Raw genomic sequence first — 22,690 nt, 5'->3', positions numbered from 1 at the left:
TGAGACGAAGACAGAGGCTTAACCCACTGAGCCACCCAGGCGCCCCAAGGAAACCAGTTCTTAATGATGGAAGAACAAGCAGGCATCCACCAAGTTTATCGGTTTCTGTTTCTACTATTCCCAGTCCTCATTCAGTAGTAGAATAAATACAGTATTTGTTCAATTTCTATTAGATAGTATTTAAGAACAAACCCTTTTTTTCTGGAAAAAATATTTATATTAAAAACAAATCAACATAAAAAATATAGTCTCAAAATTTGTTTCCTTCCTAGGACAGTTAAAATAACTTTAGACTTATACACCAAAAAGATATTAGGGCCTTTAAATGTTTTAAAAACCAGACATCTATGGGGAACAAAGTAACGTTAAAAATTATTTTTTAGGGGCGCCTGAGTGGATCAGTGGGTTATGCCTCTGCCTTCAGCTCAGGTCATGATCTCAGGGACCTGGGATCGAGCCCCGCATTGGGCTCTCTGATCGGGCAGGGAGCCTGCCTCTTCCCTCTCTCTCTGCTTGCTGCTCTGTCTACTTGTGATCTCTCTGTCAAATGAATAAATTTTTTTTTTAATTATTTTTTAAGGGGCGCCTGGGTGGCTCAGTGGGTTAAAGCCTCTGCCTTCAGCTCAGATCATGATCTCAGGGTCCTGGGATCGAGCTCCACACTGGGTTCTCTACATTGGGCTCTCTGCTCAGCAGGGAGCCTGCTCTTCCTCTCTCTCTGCCTGCCCCTCTGCCCACCTGTGATCTGTCAAATAAATAAATAAAATCTTAAAAAAATATATAAAAGTCTCCTTGTGTCATTAGCAAGGAGTCATAGCAAAAGAAATTCCAAAATTATAGTATTAAGAGGGTTTTTCAGAGTTGTTTTTGGAATTGGTTTATAGCAACGATCTCAAATTCCCAACACCTACAGTGGCCATCCTGATAATATAAATGAATAAAATGGGTCAGGAGGGCACTATTCCAAATAGTGCAGGGCTGATAACTATTTGGCTCTAGCCAGTTGTTGATATGTGAGAATTTTTAGACCCCCTGTTGCTAAATCTTCCAGTTATTCAGTAGAAGATGATAATCTAAACTTTTATTGGCTCAAACTTTATACAAACATTATGTGAGCCTCACACTCAGTGGCTTAAAGAACTGAAGGGGTGCCTTGGGGGGGCTCAGTCAGTTAAACTTCCGATTCTTGGTTTTGACTCAGGTCATGATCTCAGAGTTGTGGGAATGAGCCCTCCAACAGGCTCTGTGCTCAGCTGAGATTCTGCTGCTTGAGATTCTCTCTCTTTCCCCCTCTCTCTGCTTCTCCCACAACTTACATATGCATTCACGCACTCTCTCTTTCTCAAATAAATAAGAAATCTTAAACAAAAAGAACTGAAATATTTCTGACCAAAAAAAGTCAGCTGAAAATTAAGAAAAACTTAATTTTCTCAAGTTTATCCTATAGGATTGATATTGTCATGACTAATCCTATGAGATTTTCTTTTAAAATATAAAATGCCTGCAATTAAAATTGACTGTATGTAGTGCCCAACCTCTGACTTAAAGTAGGAATTATTAAAATTTAAATAGTAAGTTTATATGAAATGTTAATAGTGATCATCAATATGCTAGCACACAGCTGAAAAAGAAATCTATTTCTCAAGAATAAGCATAAAAACAGTTTCGTTTTAGCAAGGATATTACTTGTGTAGGTGATTTTAGTTTAAAACAATTTCAAACACAAAGAATTTAAGAACTATGATTCATTCAATAGGCAAGAAATAACTTAAGGCACTATTAACTGCTGCTAGAAACAATCTCCTAACAGTTCTTCTATATTGACCTTTTTCTATGTTGCTGGACATAAACATTTTTGTGAAGTCTTGAATTATAAAGACAATATGTATCAATGCCAGGCTACATAATTTTCTATTTTTATTTTCTACTGGTCTCATTCTCATCTGTCATTTTCTTTCTGGAAGAATGGCAGAGTGATTCCCAGTTTGGAATGCTGTTTTATTTTCTATTGAACTATAAAATAAAACAACAACAACAACAACAACAAACGATTCAAAGGATTATTTATAGGAAACAAAGTGTTTCCAAGATTTGGTCTTCTTACCTCTTTCATTTTCTTTTGTTAGTCCTCTGGAGTAAGCAGAAGTTATACCTACAAGACTATTTGGCCTGTTTAGTTGACTTGAAGCATAAAGTGAACTGCTTATGGTAGAAACTGAAGAGGATGGAGTGGTTGAACTTGCAGTCGATACTGGTCTGTAACGCTGGTAAGTCTGTGCAATATTAAAATTAATACCCATTTAAAATAGTAAACAGCTAAAAACACATAAACACTTAAATTCATTTTAAAGGAAAAATAATGTTCTAATCATCTCAAAATAATTCAGATTTCTAGTTAAAATCCTTTTTAGCATTTTGTATATGGTCTATTGGTACATAAATATCTTATATTTTGAGAGTCACAAGAACTATTCATACCATTTGACCTAGCTGTATTACTGGTTTACTATTACCTCATCATATGTTCTAGAGTATTTCTGTTTATATTCATCTTCTCTTGATGTTTCCGATTCCTTCTTTTCTTCTTGCTTCTCTTTATCCTGTTTTTCTTTTTCCTCTTTTTCTTTTTCTTCATTTTCTTGTTCTCTGGTTCGGGTAGAACGACTTCTTCCTATTGTTTTTTCAGCTTCCTGAAGATCAGTCAACGTTACTCCCTGTATGCAAAAAGGGTAAATTTAATAATGAGAGGCATTATAGCTTGTCTCAAAGGAATATCTTATAAGCAGAATTTAATATGAATGTATTAAAAGTCAAATACACATGTTTGGAACTGGTTTGGAAACCAAAACAGAATTTCTACTTGGCAAGTCACATTCATTCTATTAAGACTCATCATGAGCAACCACAACAATAGTTTTCGGGAAAGATATAAAATGTAAAAAATAGTCTCTATATTCAAGAAATTAACAAAAACAAAGGAGAGATGACAGGAAAAATCATACAAATTTCTAAGAAGTTCAGAGAAAGAAGGAAAAACTGATAAATACATTGTTTATATGCTGACTTTATATGTATTTATGTTTTTATGTATATATTTGCAGAGAATATTTTGGTAAAGAAATAATATTTGAAGGATAAGCCTTGAAGAACAGGTTAGATTTCAAGAAGTAAAGGTATAAAGACAGGAAAAACATATTAAGATCTTAGCAAACAGTTCAGCTTGAAATGTGAGTAAGAGTAAGGATCAAGGAGTTAAATCTGGATTGGGAGCTCCTCAACTGTAGGAAAGGACAGACATAGGATAAAAGCATAGAATGGCAAGGAAGTTAAGGAGATGATAACTAGATTGGGTGACATTTTCCTCATACTTGCACATTAGTTGTTTGAAACATCTAACATAATAGATCTATTCCCCACAACTCCAAACATTCATAGAATTCTTTAATAATTATCAGACTTAAATATTAACACTTATTGAATACTCTGTGCCAGATACCATCTTAGTAACAAAAGACAAATAAATATTCAAAGACACACAAAGGCATATGCTAATTGGATTAAATATAATATTAACAATGTGGCTATATACAAAAGAATAGCACAGGATTACTAAAGCAATCTTTATTTTTAAGATTTACTCATATTATATACTGACATTGGTATTTCCTTTTTTTTTTAAAGTTTTTAAAAATTTATTTAAATAATATCTATAACCAACATGGGCTCTAACTCACAGCTCCAGATCCTCTGAATGAGCCAGCGAGGCCCGCCAATGATATCAATATTTTCACAGAGAAGAGAAAAAGAGAAAGATAATTTGTTTTGTAGTTTTATATATCATATACATTAAATATACCTGTGTTGATCTTCTAGACTGTCTTGCTTGTCTAGATCTTGCTTTTCTTTGGGATTCGGACTCTTCATCTCTAACAGGAGTGAGGTATGATCTACAATAATAAGTAAAAATTGTTATTTGGAGATATAATATCTGTGGATATAATTATATAGGAATGTGTGAATGAATACAAAGTTAAGCATTTTAATGGGTTTTAAAAAGTCTTCAAAAATGGTTACATTCACCCTGAAAATTCAACAATACAATCTGATAAATTTTTAGATTGGAAATCTAAAATCATGTTAACTTATATTTTTCAGGTTCTTCCTAACTATAGTTTTTTGGTTTTTTTTGTTTTTTAAAGCCATGGGACATCAGTCCTCTTAGCCCCTCTTTTGAGTCCCTGCAATACCATGCTAGATGATATGTAAAGATATTTGGCTAAACTCTAGACTGTCAATGTCTTTTTATGGTAGAATGGTTAGGAATGAAGGCGACATTCAACATATGGAACGACTAGTGAGCAAGCAACACTCCCTGAATTCCTGCCATTGTGCATTTATTAATGTTTTTGGCAGATATAATTATTTTGTTCACACTTTGAGTTCTCTAAAACGTCAAGTGCTTTTATACAAAAATTGCTTTAAAATCAGCATCTTATTCCTGGTTACTGATTTTCTGATATAAAGAGGAGTTAATACTTAGCTTCACTACACTTCATCTTATACATCTAAGCCTATATTCCGTCCTGTCACAGAATGTGCACCATTTCAAAAAGCTTGCAATCTATGTCGAGATTAATATTTCATTAATTAAAGGTTTGAATTAGCAAAGATAAGACAGAGCCCTGCAACACAACAAAAAAGCTTCCCTCCAATGATCAACATTAGTTGGGAAGTTCACTCGTTAATACTTTCTGTAGTTATATTACCATCTAAATCACATTTCTCAGAGAATGCTTAGAAGTAGAGTATTTCGGGGCACGTGGGTGGCTCAGTGGGTTAAAGCCTCTGCCTTCGGCTCAGGTCGTGATCCCAGGGTCCTGGAATCGAGCCCCACTTTGGGCTCTCTGCTCCGCAGGGAGCCTGCTTCTGCCTGCCTCTCTGCCTACTTGTGATTCTCTCTCTCTGTCAAATAAATAAATAAAATCTTTAAAAAAAAAAAAAGAGTACTTCTATTTTCTATGTTGTTTATTAAATTTATCTAGTTTATACCATCCTGTCCCTCCCCTCTAAATGTTACTTTTTAAAAAGGCTTTTTAGCTTTAGTATGCTTTCCAATTGGTAATTCATTCTGCTCTTTAAACTCCCTAAAACTATTCATATATCCATAGCAAACTTTGGAATTTATTTTTGGGTTTATGCCTCATCTTTTATTTTTTCTATGCTTCCTTTAAAGCTCTAAGTTCAGAGAGTATAACACATCTCAAACTCCTGAGAATAATTTACAGTTTTTTTAGAATTCTTTTGGAGAGCCTCATTCCTTTTATCTTTCTCTTCCTTCACGCTCTTTAGTTTTTAGAAATTTGTCTAAAACTAGAATATATGATTCATTATTCCTAGGAGTCACCTCCTTGAATAATTAACCCTAACATAACAAAGTCCCCATTGTCATCCAAAAACTGGTCACTTCAATTACATCAATTAACTCTTACTTATTTGTTAAAGTTAGTTCTAGAAGACTGGTTTTCTGTGTTGCTTCTACTCTAATTACAGATAAACCTGAAGCAAGGTAAGTCAAGAACTTCTCTAGAGGGTGTTTTTGATTGAGACATCCAGCAAATTTAGACAAAGATGAAAATCCTCTCCCTACTTTTTTTGACTTAGGTTGTTTTTATCATCTGGTTTGAGAAAATGTCACCTGATCTCTCTACTTGGCTGAATAACTTATGGCACTACTTCATAATGATATAATTGATTTTTTTTCTTTGTCCATATGTTATCATGTTTTCACCTCTATGTTTCTAGAATATCTTGAAAGAGTATGTCTTTTTGCTATTACAGTAGCACTATATTTATCTCGTAAATCAGGCACACCTCATGAAGTATTAGAAGAGCTCTATCTTACTAAGTTTGGTTTCTACTAAAACACTAGTATAGGTTTAAGTTTATAACCTGAAGTTTTAATTCAAAAATTAAATGGCTAATTAGTTGTTGCCTGTTACTTTTATGTTTTTTAGGTTTTTATTTGACAGAGAGAGAGTGTATGTGAGCACAAATGGGGGAACAGTAGGCAGAGGGAGAAGTAGGATCCCCACTGAGCAGGGAGCCTGATGTGGGGCTTGATCCCAGGACTCTGGGATCATGAGCTGAACCTAAAGCAGACACTTAACTGACTGAGCCACCCAGGAGCCCCTGTTTTCTGTTACTCTTAATTTGTCCTCCTAAAAGTATAGGGCAAAAAAAAAAAGCTCACTAAACAAAACACTTTAGTTACCAACATTTCTTTAGTTTCACTTTCTTTTAGAGATTCTGCAACACATGGCTTCATCTGTACCAATGCACAGACCCAAAGAGATGAGCAGAATTGGTAGGTCCATGATGCTCAAGCTGCACTAAGCCTGATATTTCTCTTTCTCCCACTGTTTCATAATTTTCATTTTGTCTACATATCACCTCTTCTGAGTTTTAAGCTTTTTATTTAGATATAACAGATATTTAAAAAAAAAACAGATATAATAGACACTTCCTATTTTTATAACAACTCCAGTGATTTTTTTTTTTTTTAGGACAAGTAATTTAAAAGGTGAAAAAGAATAACGATAAACTTGTTATTACAGTTTCAGTTTAAGAAAATTAATTTTGGAATATAGTGAGGAGCTTCTTTGTGGCAGAAGTTGGTTATATGTTTTTGGAAAATGCTATACATTCTGATCTTCTGTAGGAAAACCACAACATGTTAAAGGTTCTGAGAAGAACCGAAGGAAGAAACCTCTTTAACCTTGTTTAATTACGCATTTCCCAAGATCATTTAAGTAGAAAATACTTTTCTTTTGTGGTACACCTGCTACGTGTGCAAAGTGCTCTGTGAAACATTAGCTTGAAAAATATGTCCCGGGGCGCCTGGGTGGCTCAGTGGGTTAAGCCTCTGCCTTCGGCTCAGGTCATGATCCCGGGGTCCTGGGATTTAGCCCCACATCAGGCTCTCTGCTCAGGGGGGAGCCTGCTTCCTCCTCTCTCTGCCTGCCTCTCCGCCTACTTGTGATCTGTCAAATAAATAAATAAAATCTTTAAAAAAAAAAATGTCCCAATGGTTATTTTTTAAAGCCATTTATTTAGTACTTATTTATGCATCTACTGCCCCTATGCAATTTATTGCTTTCTGGACTTCTACCAGATGAGGGGAAGATAATAATTACATTGAGATGAAACCTCAATGTAATGGCGAATCTGGTTCAAAAGAAAAACTTGATAGCAGCTTAGATGGCTGCTGGTAACATTTCATTATTTCATGAGCTGCTCTGAAAGTTAGGCATGAACATGGACTTCTGAATCTGACTCCCCTATATAATGGTCAAAATTCCCGTATTTAGTTTAGAACAGGGAAATCTGCAACGCCACTTGCCATTCTGATCTCCACGGCAAATGAAACTAATCAACCATCACACTCTTTTTCAACAGTTTTAAGTTGCCATAAAAGTTAAATGTTTTGATCATACCTGTTTTAACATACATAGATAGGTTAAGGGGGTAAAAATTACTAAATGGAAGACTTACAATTTCTGTTCATTTAAATTTTCCTAACATTTGTTTCAAATGAACATAAAAATCTAGCCTATCAATTTGCAATATACATTTCCTATTATTTTAAGAGTTCCCATCTGGTATTCAGTTCCTTTCTCCTCTCTTGGGGTTCCTGTACAGAGAAGACCTCTATGAATAAAATGTAGAGAAGAAAATTAAGTCATATATTTTATGTATTTTTAATTAAAAAGAGCTGACCAGGGCACGTGGGTGGCTCAGTCAGGTGGGCGTCTGCCTCAGGCTCAGGTCATGATCCCAGGGTCCTGGGATCAAGTTCCACATTGGGCTCCCTGCTTAGGAGGGAGTCTGCTTCTCCCTCTGCTTATGCTTGCACTCTCTTTCTCTCTGTCTCACAAAAATAAAAATCTTAAAACAAAAAAAAAGAGTTGACTATCAAAAATCAGAATATATCAGTCAAAAAAGAGCTGACCATCAGGTGGCAGAATATATCAGTCAAAATCCACTGGTGCCTTAATCACTACTATATCACACTGTCATACTGGATCTCTTTCTTAAAACTACGCAGGGTACATAATTTAACTCCTTAGTAATCTCAGACTGCTTACTATTTTCTGGGCAACTGAAAGGTTTTTTTTTTTAAATTAATAATTTTCCAATAATTCCAATTATTCTATATATTTTTAATTTCACTTTCTTTAAAAAAAACTTATTTATTTAGAGAGAGAGAGTGCAGGAGGGGAGGGGCAGAGGGAGAAGTAGAGAAAGAATTCCAAGCAGACTCTCCTGCTGAGTGGGCCCAAACTGGTGCTCCATTTCATGACACTTAAGATCATGACCTGAGCCAAAATCAAGAGCAGGACACTCAATTGACTGAACCATTCAGGCACCCCAATTTCACTGACATTTATTGCTGAAATATTCATATTTATTTATAATATTTCTATTTTGGGTAGTCAACAAATTACATTTTTAAAAAACAGAAAACCAACCCTTGTTTTTCATTCAGCTTTTTCCTTGTAAGAAGAAAAGTGAGCAAATGCAAGCTGACTAAGCCAAGGGAAAAAGGTGGAAGAAAATAATTATACAAAGCAATAGTTCCATGTGAATTCATGCTACAAATATGAACTTATTAGTAAGTATCTTAAAGACTTAAAGACTGGAGAACTAGAAATATTTAAGAAATGAAAGAATTTGCTATTTAAAACTATCTTCTCTTCTCTACTCCCCACCCCCCCACCACCATTAATCCATTGGAAATCTTAGCTAATAAAAACAAAAAATCCTCATCCAATCCTGATCAATCAAAGTAACAAAACTCATGAATACGGTGGAATTTAATAGTGAGTAAGGTAACTTTACATAATATCTGAAAGTACATATGTAAGGATACCTAAAATGGCATAAATATATTAACTTATCTTTTTTTATCCACAATATATATTTAAATGCTAACATATACATTTTGAGGACAAATATTCAACCATATACATTTCAAAACCATTAGTGAAATTTAACTGAAAGACAAACAGAAGAGGCCGACAATGTATTCAAAATTGCAAACAACTACTTGACATGAAACAAAACACAAACATTAGTATTACTGCAAACATCACTGAAACAGAGTAAGACAAACAAAATTTCCGTAATATACACCAGGAAAAATTTCATACACATTTTGTTTCTTATGCTATTAAAATCTGTTCTGTCCTATTAATATCTCCAAATATTTAATTCTCAATCTTTAATGTCTTTTAGGATTAATTCCAAAAAATTGATCCAACAACTTTATAATAAAGAAATATGAGGTTAGGAATAATTTGTTTGTTCTGAAACAACTGATGATTCCAGGAAGATACTCACTAGGCTTTAATAGTCACTGGAAACATTTTTAAAAGCATGGAGTCCTAGAAATAGAAAGTATTCTAGAAGTTAAAAATTATATAAATCAAATACCTCATTTTACAGAAGAAGAAATTCTGACCTTGAGCACCCTAACCTTAGGATTAAAGCAGAAAAAACTAGGGATTCCTGACCTTTTTTCTTCACTCCCTGTATACCATAAAAGCAAAGGCCTCAAATTTATTTTCACTAGAAAGGAATGATGGATGCCTATGATCCTCTAATTTATGTTTGCTAAATGGTCTTATCCGAAAATACCTCAAAAGCCTAAAACTAACTTAAATTTAGAAAAATGAAGAATTAAATCATGGTATGACCTATACTGGTATTCAAATCACAAAATGTTAACTTATTAATGGTTTCGTCATAAAAATAGAAATAAGACATAAACATATTGGTAGAAAATAAAGATGCAATGATAGAAAGGAAAATATTTTAACGTTAAAAATTTAATGTCTTGTTACTTTTCATATATTCACCACAAATATTACTGCAAGGATATTAATACTTACTACAGGCCATGCACTTTGCTAGGCACCAGAGATAAAGACTGCATACGAATATTACATGCCAGAAATAAGACAAAGTTAATCTGGTTGGTATTTTTGTTAAAAAAAGAAAAATACCAGTTATGTAGCTAATTTAATTTCACAAGAATAAAATGTAGAAAAGGTGCATTTCATTTCTAAAGACTTTTGTTTTCTAAAGAGAAAAAACAAAATTCAAAGCTAGGAACTATGCATGATAGCAGAAAAAAATAGCTGACTGATTATCCTGTAACCTTGGGCTTCACTTTAGTTCTCACACTAATTATATAAAAGTGGAAAAGTCCCTTAATATCTCTGGGTTTTAGTTTCCCTCTGTAAAGCAAGGCTATCACATGTAAGTTCCTTTCCACATTTGTGATTCCACACCAATTAGCAGCAGCAGGAAAAAGTAAAGCAATGCTCTTAACATACAAGCACATAAATTCATAAACTGTTGAAGAAATTTAATCAATGAGTGCCTTTTATGTGCCAGAATGTACTCAATGTACTTAAAAATTATTTGGCTTACATGTATGCCTAAGAAATCTTTCTTCAAGAGAATCTTAAAATGAAAATCTCAAAAATAACAAGAATAGTTAACATCCATCAAAATTTTTAATAATGGGAGAAACAGAGAAGAATGAAAAATCTGTTTTTGTCAGATCTAGTCTTCCATGAATCTGACTGGGTATGCTTAGATCTTCATCACAAAAACATCTTGAATGAAAACAACCATTAAAAAAAATGAAGACGGCTAAGAAGACCAGTGTCTGGTTCACTGGCTTGAAATGAAAACATCAATTCTGTCAGAGGGAGTCACCAAGCCTAAATGCTAATAACTGCCCATTACATCAATCTACACAGTTCTGAGATGATATAGGTTATTTTATTTATTAACCTACTCAAGAGATGGTCACCAACCTGCCAAGATTAAAAAGCAAAACAAACAACTTTCATCACTGGGCAAGATAGATCAGCAGTCCTGTGAGGACCTTTACACACCTGCGTCTCTCCCTGACCTCTGATGTGGAGGAGACAGTGCCAGCAGTAGTTGTAGTCAGGGTTGTGGTTGAGGCTGCAGCATTTACAACAGTTGGAGCAACAGGGATGGTCAATGCCGTAGGAACACTGTCCTTTTCTTTTTCAGTACTATCCTCAGCCCACAAACGATTTGAGGTACTATCGCATCATAAGCAGCAACACAAAAAGAGAAAAGGAAAACAGCTAAACAATGAAAGCACTTTCTAGCAGCTCAAACAGGTGACTATAGGGATGGATTTTTTAAAACACAAGGCAAGACATCTTTCAGCTATGAACCAAAAAGCTCACCCAGAGCTGTCAAAGGAGAAATCTACTTAATTTTAAGCAGCCTGATTCAAAGAAAGTTAATAATTCAGGAACTTAATTTTTTTCCCCAGACATGCGTTAATTGCCTCTTTTTGGAACCAATTTTGATTGTAAATAATTTTAATGAGGTAAATGAAAAAATCCAGAGCCCCACAATCTTCTAAACAAAAATGCATGCACATACATAAGCACACAGTAGGCCTGAACACAAAATGTATCTGTGACTCACCTGCTTTGTGTGCCTGCTGAGGAAGAACCCGTTGTAATCTTTGTAGTAGTGCTTGTGCTGGAAAGCAGGCTTTTCTGAAGCCCAGCTGCAGAGGTAACTGTTGGTGTTGATGTGGTGCTTGGAACACTAGAACTAATCAAATCATCTGGTCTTCTACCAAAGGAGCAACTAAAGGAAAGAGTCATATCTATATAGGATGTGTTTGTATGTGTATTCTATAGTTAATGTCTATATATTATACAGATTCACAAGGCTAGAAAAAATCTAAAATACTGTGTTCCTAAATACACCACCGGCTCCAGCACCAAGAGTTGCATCTACAACTTGCTAGGAGTCTGGATGTTTTCACTAATTTGGTAGTGTATCATTTTACTGCCTCCCCCCTCCCTCAACAGGACTCAAAGATGATCTGATCTGGTATTTTCCATTCCTGGACTGTTACACACCATATGGTCATGCCAGGCTGGGTCTGAGAAAAACACTTAGGTTTGGTTTTATTCAGGGAAAGTGAAGATAGACCTTTTTGAAGAAAAGTGTTTCAGCAATGAGTCACATCCTTAAGTAGTGACCCAGGACTATATTATACTTCTTCATCTTTTCTTCTTCTTTTTGGTTGTTTTTAGCAGAGAAAACATTTAAAGTCTCCCCCCACCTCATGTGATTTTATTACCAACATTTTGATTCAAGACATTTCCGTATCTCTGAGTTCTAACAAAAGTAGAAACTTCCAGGTCACTAATTAATGACCAGGTCAATGAAGACACTAATCTATTCAACTGCTGTATTAATTATATAAGGAGTTCCTTCTAAACATGCTACAATGTAAAAGGTACTTCCTAATATAGCAAATCTAATGAAATATATATATATATATATATATATATATGGCATAAGTAGAAGCAAATTCTCACCCATCTTTAAATATATATTCTGGGTCTTTAAATGATGTTTTATTTAAACAAAAGATGTATTTATAAAAGCACATATTTTTATAACGATACTAAATTGAGGGCCCCCCAAAACTGCCTCATATTTTTATAAAAGTCAAGAATGTTATTCAAGAATTATGTTACCTTTTATGATAAGTTGATCCTTCATTAACTGAACTATTCTTTTTGAGATCATCTTCCCATTTTCTTCTTGTATAGGAACTACTTGTACGCAAACTTGAAGAATCTCTGTAAAAAAAAGAACATCCTTCAAGTTCTGGTATATAATTTTAAAATAGGTTAAAAAAGCCGTGTATTAATAAACATTAGTAGAAGCAGAAACAGTAAAATCCCTTGGGAAAGCACTTTGGCATATTACTGAAAGTAATTCTGGTTCTAAGATTCTATTCCTCGGGTATAATCCTAATTACAGGGGGGGGATATTAAGATGTTTACAAAAGGTTTACTTATGATCACAAAATACAGGGAGGGTGTGGGGAGGAGAGAGAATCCCAGGCAGGGGATGTCTAGCACGGAGCCTGACATGGGGCTCAATCTCACAACCCTGAGATCACGACCTGAGCTGAAATCAAGAGCTGGATGCTTAACTGACTGAGTCACCCAGGCATCCCAATAAAGATTTCACACTAAAATCATACAGCAAATCATAATAAATTCACCTGTTTTCTTTCTCTTCAATATCAGATGTACTGGCTAGTCGTCTTGGTATTGTAGGTGCAACATATGCAAGTCTAGTTCCTTTACTATCTTTCTCCTACACAAAAGGAAAAAAAATGAGTAAAAATAAATTTGTGTGATGATTATAAGAGCTGCTAAAAGTATTAAGGAAAGAGTATTCAGCAATGTACATAATATAGCCATCACAGTTTACTTTATAGTATTCTTCCAAAGTTCCTAGCTATATTCTAAAATTAATGTCTATCAACAATACTATAAACACTAAAGGACAGCCTGTTTAAAATAATTTTCTTTCTCCTTTAATCTAAAATTAGACAATATTTTAATACATGGAAAAAAATCCCTCCACATTTTAATGACTTTTTCTAAAACTTCTATAGCAGGTTATATAAGGTAACGGAGTATGATAAAGTAAAATATTATTATTTTTCTAAAGAAATAAGGTCTCAAAAATGGTTGACTGGTAAGTCCCAGTTATTTTTTATGTAAGTTATTTACTACTTTGATGTAATATTAAAATATTCAGAACAAAAATTACTTAAAATTGTATTTATCCAAATCTGGGTGAGACTGTAGTAGCAAGGGCATCTGATATGTTCCCACTATAATGGCGGCCAAGTACTTGGAAAAGAACAGGCTAGTCAATTCATACAAAATAAAAAACATTAAAATTACTTGATGAGAAGTTCCATTTCTGAATTTCTGATACAAAAGAAATACTTTTAAATAGGGGAAGGAAACTATATGGAAAAAAGCCCAAGCACTAAAAATGCAATAGAGAATAGATAATCCAGCTATATAAAATATCACTGAATGAACTGTGGTATATTCTATTTGATGTTATTTATAATTTAGTATTACCTTTCCAAATATAGTTATTAAAACTACTCATCAGAAGGAGACTTCTTTTGATATGAAAAAGCAGATAAAAAAACTGCAGATACTGGATAAAAGCAACCTAGGAGTATAATTACCTTCTGGAATAACTAAATTCTAGAATGAATGCCCTTAATACATTTTATTGTAAGCTCTCAAGTAGGATAAAGCATTAGAATATAATCTCATAATTGATTTTTTTGGCAAACACATCTGATTTTCCCAATACTTATAGAGGCACATTTCATTTTATTCACTAACAGATATTGTGGCTTTTACAAATTGAAATTTGTTAAAACCCTGCATCAAGCAAGTATATCCTAGCCATTTTCCAAAAGCATTTGCTCCCTTTGTGTCTCTGTGTCACATTTCGGTGATTCCAACAATATTTCCAAAATATTACATATTTTTTAAAAGATTTTATTTAGGGGTGCCTGGGTGGCTCAGTGGGTTGAGCCTCTGCCTTCGGCTCAGGTCATGATCCCAGGGTCCTGGGATCGAGCCCCTCATCGGGCTCTCTGCTAGGGAGGGATCCTGCTTCCCCCTCTCTCTCTGCCTGCCTCTCTGCCTACCTGTGATCTCTCTGTCAAATAAATAAAATCTTAAAAAAAAAAAAGATTTTATTTATTTATTTGATAGAGATCACAAGTAGACAGAGAGGAAGGCAGGGGGGTGGGGGGAAGCAGGCTCCCTGCTGAGCAGAGAGCCCTATGTGGGGCTCGATCCCAGGACCCTGGGATCATGACCTGAGCCGAAGGAAGAGGCTTTAACCCATTAAGCCACCCAGGCGCCCCTTCAATATTTTTTTTTTAAAGATTTATTTTTTTCATTTGAAAGAGCGCACACGCAAGCAGAGGGAGGGGCAGAAGGAGAGAGAGAATCTCAAGCAGACTCTGCACTGAGTAAAGAGCCCAATGAGGGGCTTTATCTCACGACCCTGAGATCATAACTGAGCCAACACCAAGAGTCAAGACACTTAACCGAATGAGATGCTCAGATGGCCTCAAGCTTTTTCATTATTATTACATGTGGTATGGTGATCTGTGTTCAGTGATTATAAGCTGCTGAAAGCTCAGATTAGGGTTAATATTTTTTAGCAATAAAGTATTTTTTAATTAAGGTATGTATATTTTCTTTAGACATAATGCTACTGCACACTTAAAGAGACTATAGTATACCTTTTATATACAGTAGGAAACAAAAAAAATCATTTGACTTGCTTTATTACAGTGGTCTGGAGTTAAACCCACAATATCTCTGACATGTGCCTGTAATTCCATACTGGTACCTGTTTAAGGTACTTATATTTATATTATCATGTAATTCATTAAGTCAGGTGAATTAAGTTGATACACAGATCTAATAATGATACACAGTAGAAAATCCATCAGATTTGATGTTCCTAGAAAAAAAATTATTACAGTTTTATTGGAAACCAGATTAGGAAATAGAGTACCTTTTCTTTATTATCCAAAGAGGAGGAAAGCCTAGGACTTGAAGCTGAACGCATCACACCTGCGGTGTCTTTGTCTTTCTGAGCCTCTTTAGATGCTGTGATTTCTGCAAGTGCGCCATAACTGCCAGTCTTTCTAAGTCCTAACCTCCAGGATGCAGGAGACTCATCCTTTCTCTCTTCTTCTTTGGGAGAAACTTTTGTGGCTGAGGTTGGAAACTGTTTTTATTTTTAAAGAAAAGAAAAAAAAAATATTAAGACTGATCAATCCTTAAGCTGGAAATGACAAGTTTACAGGTAATACGTCTCAAATTATAGTTAAAGTTTCAGGAGAAACACTTACTAAGTAGGTTAATGTCTTAGTAAAAAATTTAAAGATCTAAAACTGGGAAAAAAAAAAAAAAAAAGAACTACCTTTCCAAAAGTTAGATTTAATAAAACACACTCCACACTTTATATCACACAGAAAAATTATGATGCAAATACAGAGAACAAAAATAAGCACACCATAAGGACTTTAAAACCATGCATCTTTGGAACCAATACTCATATTAAGCTTGTTATGTTGTAACCTAATATAAATCCTTGCACATAGAAATGCCTCACCATAGATTTTTCACCCTTATTGGGCACAAGAACAATGCCAGTTTTGCGCAAGCCCTGCCTCCATGATGCAGGATCTACTGATTCCACCACAGGCATGATAGGAGCAATGAAATCATACTAAAGCCAATTAAAATAAGACAGGTAAAGAGATAAAGATTGAAAGCATAAGAACAGAAAAGGAAGTTATGAACAAAACACACTTAAAAAGAAGATTTTTATAACAAATTAAAGCCCAGTAACTGGGTAATGATCCAATCTTAAAAGTCACTGGGAACAAATTCTAGTTTTAGCATGAGAGAGATTCTGAAGGAATCTAATAAAGAAATTTCCAAAATAGTTAAAGGCACAGGGAGCAGGTAATGTTACAGTATATGAATGAACAAACTTATTGCACCTGAATTTTGTTTTTATTCATTTATATACTTAGGTCAAAATTTTTTAATCCAGCATAATCAATAAAAAGTAACAGCTGACATACCTTCCACTTACAACATTTATTTCAGTAATATTTTTAATATCATAGCCTTCAACTATTTGATTTTACCACAAAATATTATTTTATACATTTCAACTCAAAATTAATTTTTTATACAAATACTTATTTCATTTTCAAGGCTTTCCAAAAGCGATAAAAATGAAACATTTGTTATATTTAACTGTTCATTTCAACTCACAAAGTTTAAATATTTAACCACAGTTAAGAATAGATGGGTGAATATAGCAATTAACTAGTTCCTTTAAGTACAGGATATGGGTAATTAAAAAAAAAAAGACACTTTCCCCCATATTTATTTCCAAAGTTTGCTACAATTAGCAGTTTAGCAGTTTAAGAGAGCTTGTTAAAGTACCCAGGATGTCAGAGGGCTACTTCAGAGACAAAACTATCATGTGAGATACCTCTGGTACCTCCAGTAAGTAATTCCTATCATTAGGGTCAAAATATAGACTCATGATATACAACATTCCCCAGTACCCAAAATGTGTGCTGAAGCCCTAGGGTGCCAGAATAAAATCACAAGGGCACTGCGGGATATTTTAAAGTTTTAAGAGAAAGCAGTGACACCTGTTGGACACCACACAAACTGCCATTGTTAACTTACTTGCACTTAACTACTTAATAAAGGAAACAAAGAGGTCCTTCTTTCGGCCAAGAGGCACTGTGAAAAAAATTAATAAAACATTAAACGTTCCACTGACTGAGAAATTTCATCCAAGGACTTTTGTAACATTTTATACAATAATACAGGTACTTGATGATCAGTTATTGATTTCTGAGTCTCAAGTTGTAGCATCCAAGAACAGAGGTTAGCAAACTTTTCTGTAAAGGACCAGATTGTGAATTTTAGGCTTTGCAAACCACAGTCTCTGTTCTAACTATTCATCTATACTGTTGGACCACAGTTGCCACAGGTAATACATAAGTGAATGAATGTGGCTGTTCTACAGAACTTTATTTAGGTACATTGAAATTTTATTTGTGTCACAAAATATTCTTTTGATTTAACCATTTAAAAATATTAAAACCATTCTAACATGTGGGCTGTACAAAAACAGGTAGTAGGCCAGCTTCAGTCCACAGACCATGGTTTGCTAATCCCTAACCTACAACCTCCCCAAAACTGGAAATAAAGTTACTTCTCCATGATAAAATAGGTAACCTAACATTTACTGAATGGTACAAGAGAAGCTAACATTTAACAGATGTTTGCTCCTGTCAGGCCCTAAGCTTAAAAGTCTTTCACGTGGGTTATCTCATTCGATTCTTACAACCACCCAGTGAAATGCTATTATTACTGCTATTTTAGAGTTGAGAAAAATGAGGGAGAATTAACAATTTTGAAGTGGACATTTGTTGCATTGTAATTACTGATCTCTCTCCATTCTGCCTAATGTGAATTTGGATTTATTGGTTTATGTGTTTCAAAGCTCCTTTCAATTTTACTTGGCCTATAAATGAACATATCTGAAATACTCAACTATACCCACTCCCTGACACTCTTCTTTTGATGTCTGTAAACAGTTTTGACTGTTTAGTCTGTTCTTTTTTACTCCCCTCCGTCTTAGTCTTCTTGATGTTGTTAGCACAGTCCTGAAACATAAGCATCTCAAGACTCTGTTCTCAGATCTCCTTTCTTCCTCTGAGGGCTGGAAATAGGGTCTTCTATACTTCCTAACGTTAAATATTAACAGCGCTCACTTATTCTTCAAATTTGTTATCTCTAATTTAGTCTGACTCCTAAATTCCCAGTCCTGAATTTCTATTTACCTAGAGAATGAACTATCTAGAACATAATTAGAACCTTAAACTCAACATATTTAAAATCAAACACCTGTATTTCCAAACCAGCTCTCCCTCAGTTCCCTATTTGTTAGTAGCACCAATAAATTTCTTCTCTTCCCCATATTTGAAACTTCTTATTCATCTCCCCCCATTTATAAATTAGGTGCCAAGTCTTGAATCTCCTGTCCTTTGTAAGACCACAGCCACTTCTCTAGTCTATCATCTTAGGCAACTTCAGTAACTTTCTAGTCAATCTTCTCTCAATTAGCCTCCCTTCAAATATACCTGTTCGTTGCTGCCAAAATAATATTCTATAAAGAATAATTCTCTCGTGGCCTTGTTCAAACATTTTCTAGTTCTCTACTGTTCATCAAATTATAAAAATGTTACCATAGAAATGAAGACATTCCATAATTTGTCTTTACTTTTCCTGTTTCACTTTATCTATGTACCCTATAAATCAATCAAACTACACAACTTATTTTCCCTGCAAATATTTCACAGTATCCCTACTTTGTTTACATTGTTTCTCTTCTCTTCCTTTCAGTAAACTGTACAAACTCTCCTTCTCTGTTAGTTGAAATACTACCCACGCATTTAAGATTTAGCTCAAATGTTCTAATTTTATTACCTCAAAAAACATGATCTCTTCCATTTCTTTTTCAAGATTTATTTATTTATGTGAGAGAGAGAGAAAGAGAGAGAGAGTGCATGGCAGGGGAAGGGGCCGAGGGAAAGAAGGAGTCCAAGCAGACTGCACTGAGCACAAATCCCAATGTGGGACTTCATCTCACAAGCCCTAGACCATGACCTGCGCTGAAACCAAAGTCACACTCAACTGACTGCACCACCCAGGCACCCCTCTCTTCCATTTTTAAACAATCATTCTCTATTTGTACACTTTTATTTGCATACATCATATGGCCACAGTACATAGTTTATTAAATAATTATTACATTTAATAATTGGATCCAATTAACCAAAACACTTAATTCTAAGAAAATGATGAATTTCTACCATCTAATAAATACAGCTTACACTTACCAGAATTTATGTGCACACAGCAAAATAGGTAATCTTCTTCAGAGATTCCAACAATATTTATTTTGATTAAAGAAAGGTATATAAACTCACTGTTAAAACTTTAAAGTTTACTTATTATTATTTTTTAATAATCTTTACACCAATTGCAGGGTTTAAACTCATGACCCTGAGATCAAGAGTTGCATGCTCTCCTGACTGAGCCAGCCAGGTACCCCTACTGTTAAATTTTTATTTTATTTTACTTTATTTTATCTTATTTATTTATTTTTAAAGATTTTATTTATCTGACAAAGAGAGAGACAGCAAGAGAGGGAACACAAGGAGGGGGAGAAGGAAAGCTGGATACGGGGCTCTATCCCAGGACCCTGGGGATCATGACCTGAGCTGAAGGCAGACACTTAACAACCGAGCCACCAAGGCACCCCTAAAATTTTAAATCATAAAACCAAACTGATAGTTTTATAGGAAACATCTCCACAAATCACAGGCCTGGTCTCTCTTTAATTTTAGCTGAAGAGTTAAGAACTTAATGTAATATCATTTAAAGGGAAGATAACAATGTTTTTCTGTAGCTACCCTGAATTATTAGAGAATATAAATGGTACTTAATACTATTTTAGAGTTACCTGTTTTGTGATGTATTTCTTGCTGTGTGTGCACGTGTTTTTTTTCTTTTTAATTTTTTTTTTAAAGATTTTATTTATTTATTTGACAGACAGAGATCACAAGTAGGCAGAGAGGCAGGCAGAGAGAGAGAGGAAGGGAAGCAGGCTCCCTGCTGAGCAGAGAGCCTGATGCGAGGCTCCATCCCAGGACCCTGGGATCATGACCCGAGCCGAAGGCAGCGGCTTTAACACACGGAGCCACCCAGGCGCCCCTTCTTTTTAATTTTTAAAAAATATTTTGTTTATTTATTTGACAGAGAGAGCACAAGCAGGGTGAGTGGCAGGCAGAGGAAGAGGGAGAAGCAGGCTACCCACTTGGCAAGGAGCCCAACGTGGGACTCGATCCCAGGACCCTGAGATCATGACCTGAGCTAAAATCAGTTTAAATGACTGAGCCATGCAGACGCCCCCGTGTGTGTATTTCTATTAGTTTACGCACTGGTGGTAGAAGCAAGAGAACTTAAGATACCTTTGTCTAAATATCAAAACCGAGTAGTGAGTGGAACCTAAAAACAGAACTCTTTTTTTTTTTTTTAAGATTTTATTTATTTATTTGACAGACAGAAATCACAAGTAGGCAGAAAGGCAGGCAGAGAGAGAGAGGGGGGAAGCAGGCTCCCTGCTCAGCAGGGGGCCCGATGCGGGGCTTGATCTCATGACTCTGAGATCATGACCTGAGCCGAAGGCAGAGGCTTAACCCACTGAGCCACCCAGGCGCCCCTAAAAACAGAACTCTTAACTATGAAATCTTTTAACATGCATTTAAAGATTCAGCTAAGGAAATTCATCTGTGAAGTCCCTAAGTTAAAGGAAAATTCACATTATCCCTAATTGAAACTAACTTAGAAAACATTAAAATGCTATATTAACATAAAAAGTATCACTGAACATAACAGGTTTTAAAAGTCATGCAAAATAAGTAAGATTACTCTATCCATTAAAATAATACTTCAAATTATCTGTATGCCACAACTTTATTAAAATAAAATTTGGTTACAAAACCTTAAGAACAAAGACTAAAAAAATATAATCTTCAAAGTAAGTTATGATACCTGAAATTGAGAATAAAATGGGAGTTTCTAAACATGCAAAGCATAGAGGAAGATAGTTGTTATTGGATCAATTTAATAACAGAATCAGAAGTAGCTCTGAGTAAGGATTTTTATAGCAAAGAGGTTACCGGCCTAACTCTAACAGTTATTATGTTATGATTACCATAACAGTAAGTTATTATTACATTAACAATTATTAAGAGTTATTAAGAGCAATTAAGTTATTAAATTGGGGCTATGTTTGAGAAAAATGTAATTGATCAAAAGGATCAAAGTAACTGCAATTACTTGACAATAGCAGTAAAGAGACTGCTTAGCTAAATACTCAAAAGAATGACAGCCAGTTATTTGTGGCCAGATATTTCAGGGGGATGGAGCTTTTGGGGAACTTCTGATAATCCCATTAATTTTAACAGATAGTAAATCAAAAGAGCTAAAGTTTGGTACTCATTGAAGAAGTATACAAGGACTCTAGAATTAAAGTTTAAAACAGCCTATGATGACTCCAGTTATAGCATGATAATCATCATTAACATTCTGCAGACAGATTACCCCTGGAGAGTTTCATTTTTAAGCATATATAATATAAATTACTATCATATGAACATAGGTTCTAGCTGAATTCAGGAAGCCCTCAATTCTGGAATACAGAAAGCAAGATAAATCATTCACACATTTCCCTGATATTCAAACTGTAACCAGTGAAATCCATACATTTCTACCACTAAGAACCCATATTATCACTTTCCTTAGCAAGAGTTTTAGAGGAAGATTATTACTAGCAGTATGGATTGTGAAAAACTTCTCTAGTTTATTATTCACATTTTGACCACTTTGGAGCCAAATCCAAAGATGAACAATACTGACAACATCACAGAAACACTGCAGGGATTTAAAATCAGTCCTCCAACCCATGCAAACCAAATAATGTCAGATAAGCAACAAAATAAGAAGTCCAAAGGCAGAGACATGACAGTTAAGCACAATGTGCAATCCCTCAGTGGACCCTTGATTTGAAAAAACAAACAGAAAAACATTAGTAAGACAACTGAAAAAACCTTGACTATGGTTTGTATGTAATGAGCATAGATAAAAGTATTATACCAAATTTAAATATTCTAAATAGGATCATTTTATTATGGGAATGAAGGATAATGCTTTCGTATTTAGGAGATATATACTCAAGTATTTAGGGGTAAAGTGTTATACTGATAGCACCCAATTCTTAAATGTTTCCACAAAAAAAGTACGTGTGTGTGTTCACAGAGAGGGAAATGAGTACGCTCATTAAAGATAAGTAAGGGTGGTGGGGAGAAGCCTTTAAAAAAAAAAACAGTGGTATACAAAACAAAACAAAACAAAAAACATGTAATGTTTAATTTGGGTTAAAAGAAGTACAGGTTCTAGAGTAGTAGGGAAAAGAAGTATCTTTAAAAAGATCAACACACTACTTGGGAAGCACTGTTTGGTGGAGAAAAGGAAGCAAAAGGACAGAGAACAAATGGGGAACAAAATAAGGGGAAAACGAAAAGAAACTGGTATTT

At 34.6% G+C, this 22,690-nt stretch overlaps 1 protein-coding gene across 7 annotated transcripts in view; it reads right to left on the bottom strand.

The window, feature by feature from the left end:
- Positions 1-22,690, bottom strand: part of LOC111141992 (protein phosphatase 1 regulatory subunit 12A) — a 142,943-nt gene that overhangs the window by 30,465 nt on the left and 89,788 nt on the right. For 3 of the 7 annotated variants that reach the window (XM_022494905.1, XM_022494906.1, XM_022494908.1), the window contains exons 10-17: positions 15,502-15,717; positions 13,151-13,245; positions 12,615-12,719; positions 11,542-11,709; positions 10,968-11,144; positions 3,857-3,947; positions 2,514-2,714; positions 2,105-2,273 (exon numbers count right to left, since the gene is read on the bottom strand). In XM_022494905.1, the coding sequence (XP_022350613.1) occupies positions 2,105-2,273; positions 2,514-2,714; positions 3,857-3,947; positions 10,968-11,144; positions 11,542-11,709; positions 12,615-12,719; positions 13,151-13,245; positions 15,502-15,717 (1,222 nt within the window). The remainder of the gene's footprint in view (positions 1-2,104; positions 2,274-2,513; positions 2,715-3,856; positions 3,948-10,967; positions 11,145-11,541; positions 11,710-12,614; positions 12,720-13,150; positions 13,246-15,501; positions 15,718-22,690) is intronic. The other 4 variants (XM_022494907.1, XM_022494910.1, XM_022494909.1 and 1 more) reach the window with 2 other exon arrangements.

Source organism: Enhydra lutris, unplaced genomic scaffold, assembly GCF_002288905.1.
Source record: "Enhydra lutris kenyoni isolate GAN:26980312 unplaced genomic scaffold, ASM228890v2 scaffoldscaffold7, whole genome shotgun sequence".
In the NCBI taxonomy this organism is placed as follows: domain Eukaryota; kingdom Metazoa; phylum Chordata; class Mammalia; order Carnivora; family Mustelidae; genus Enhydra; species Enhydra lutris.
This window is presented reverse-complemented; position numbering and strand designations above follow the sequence as displayed.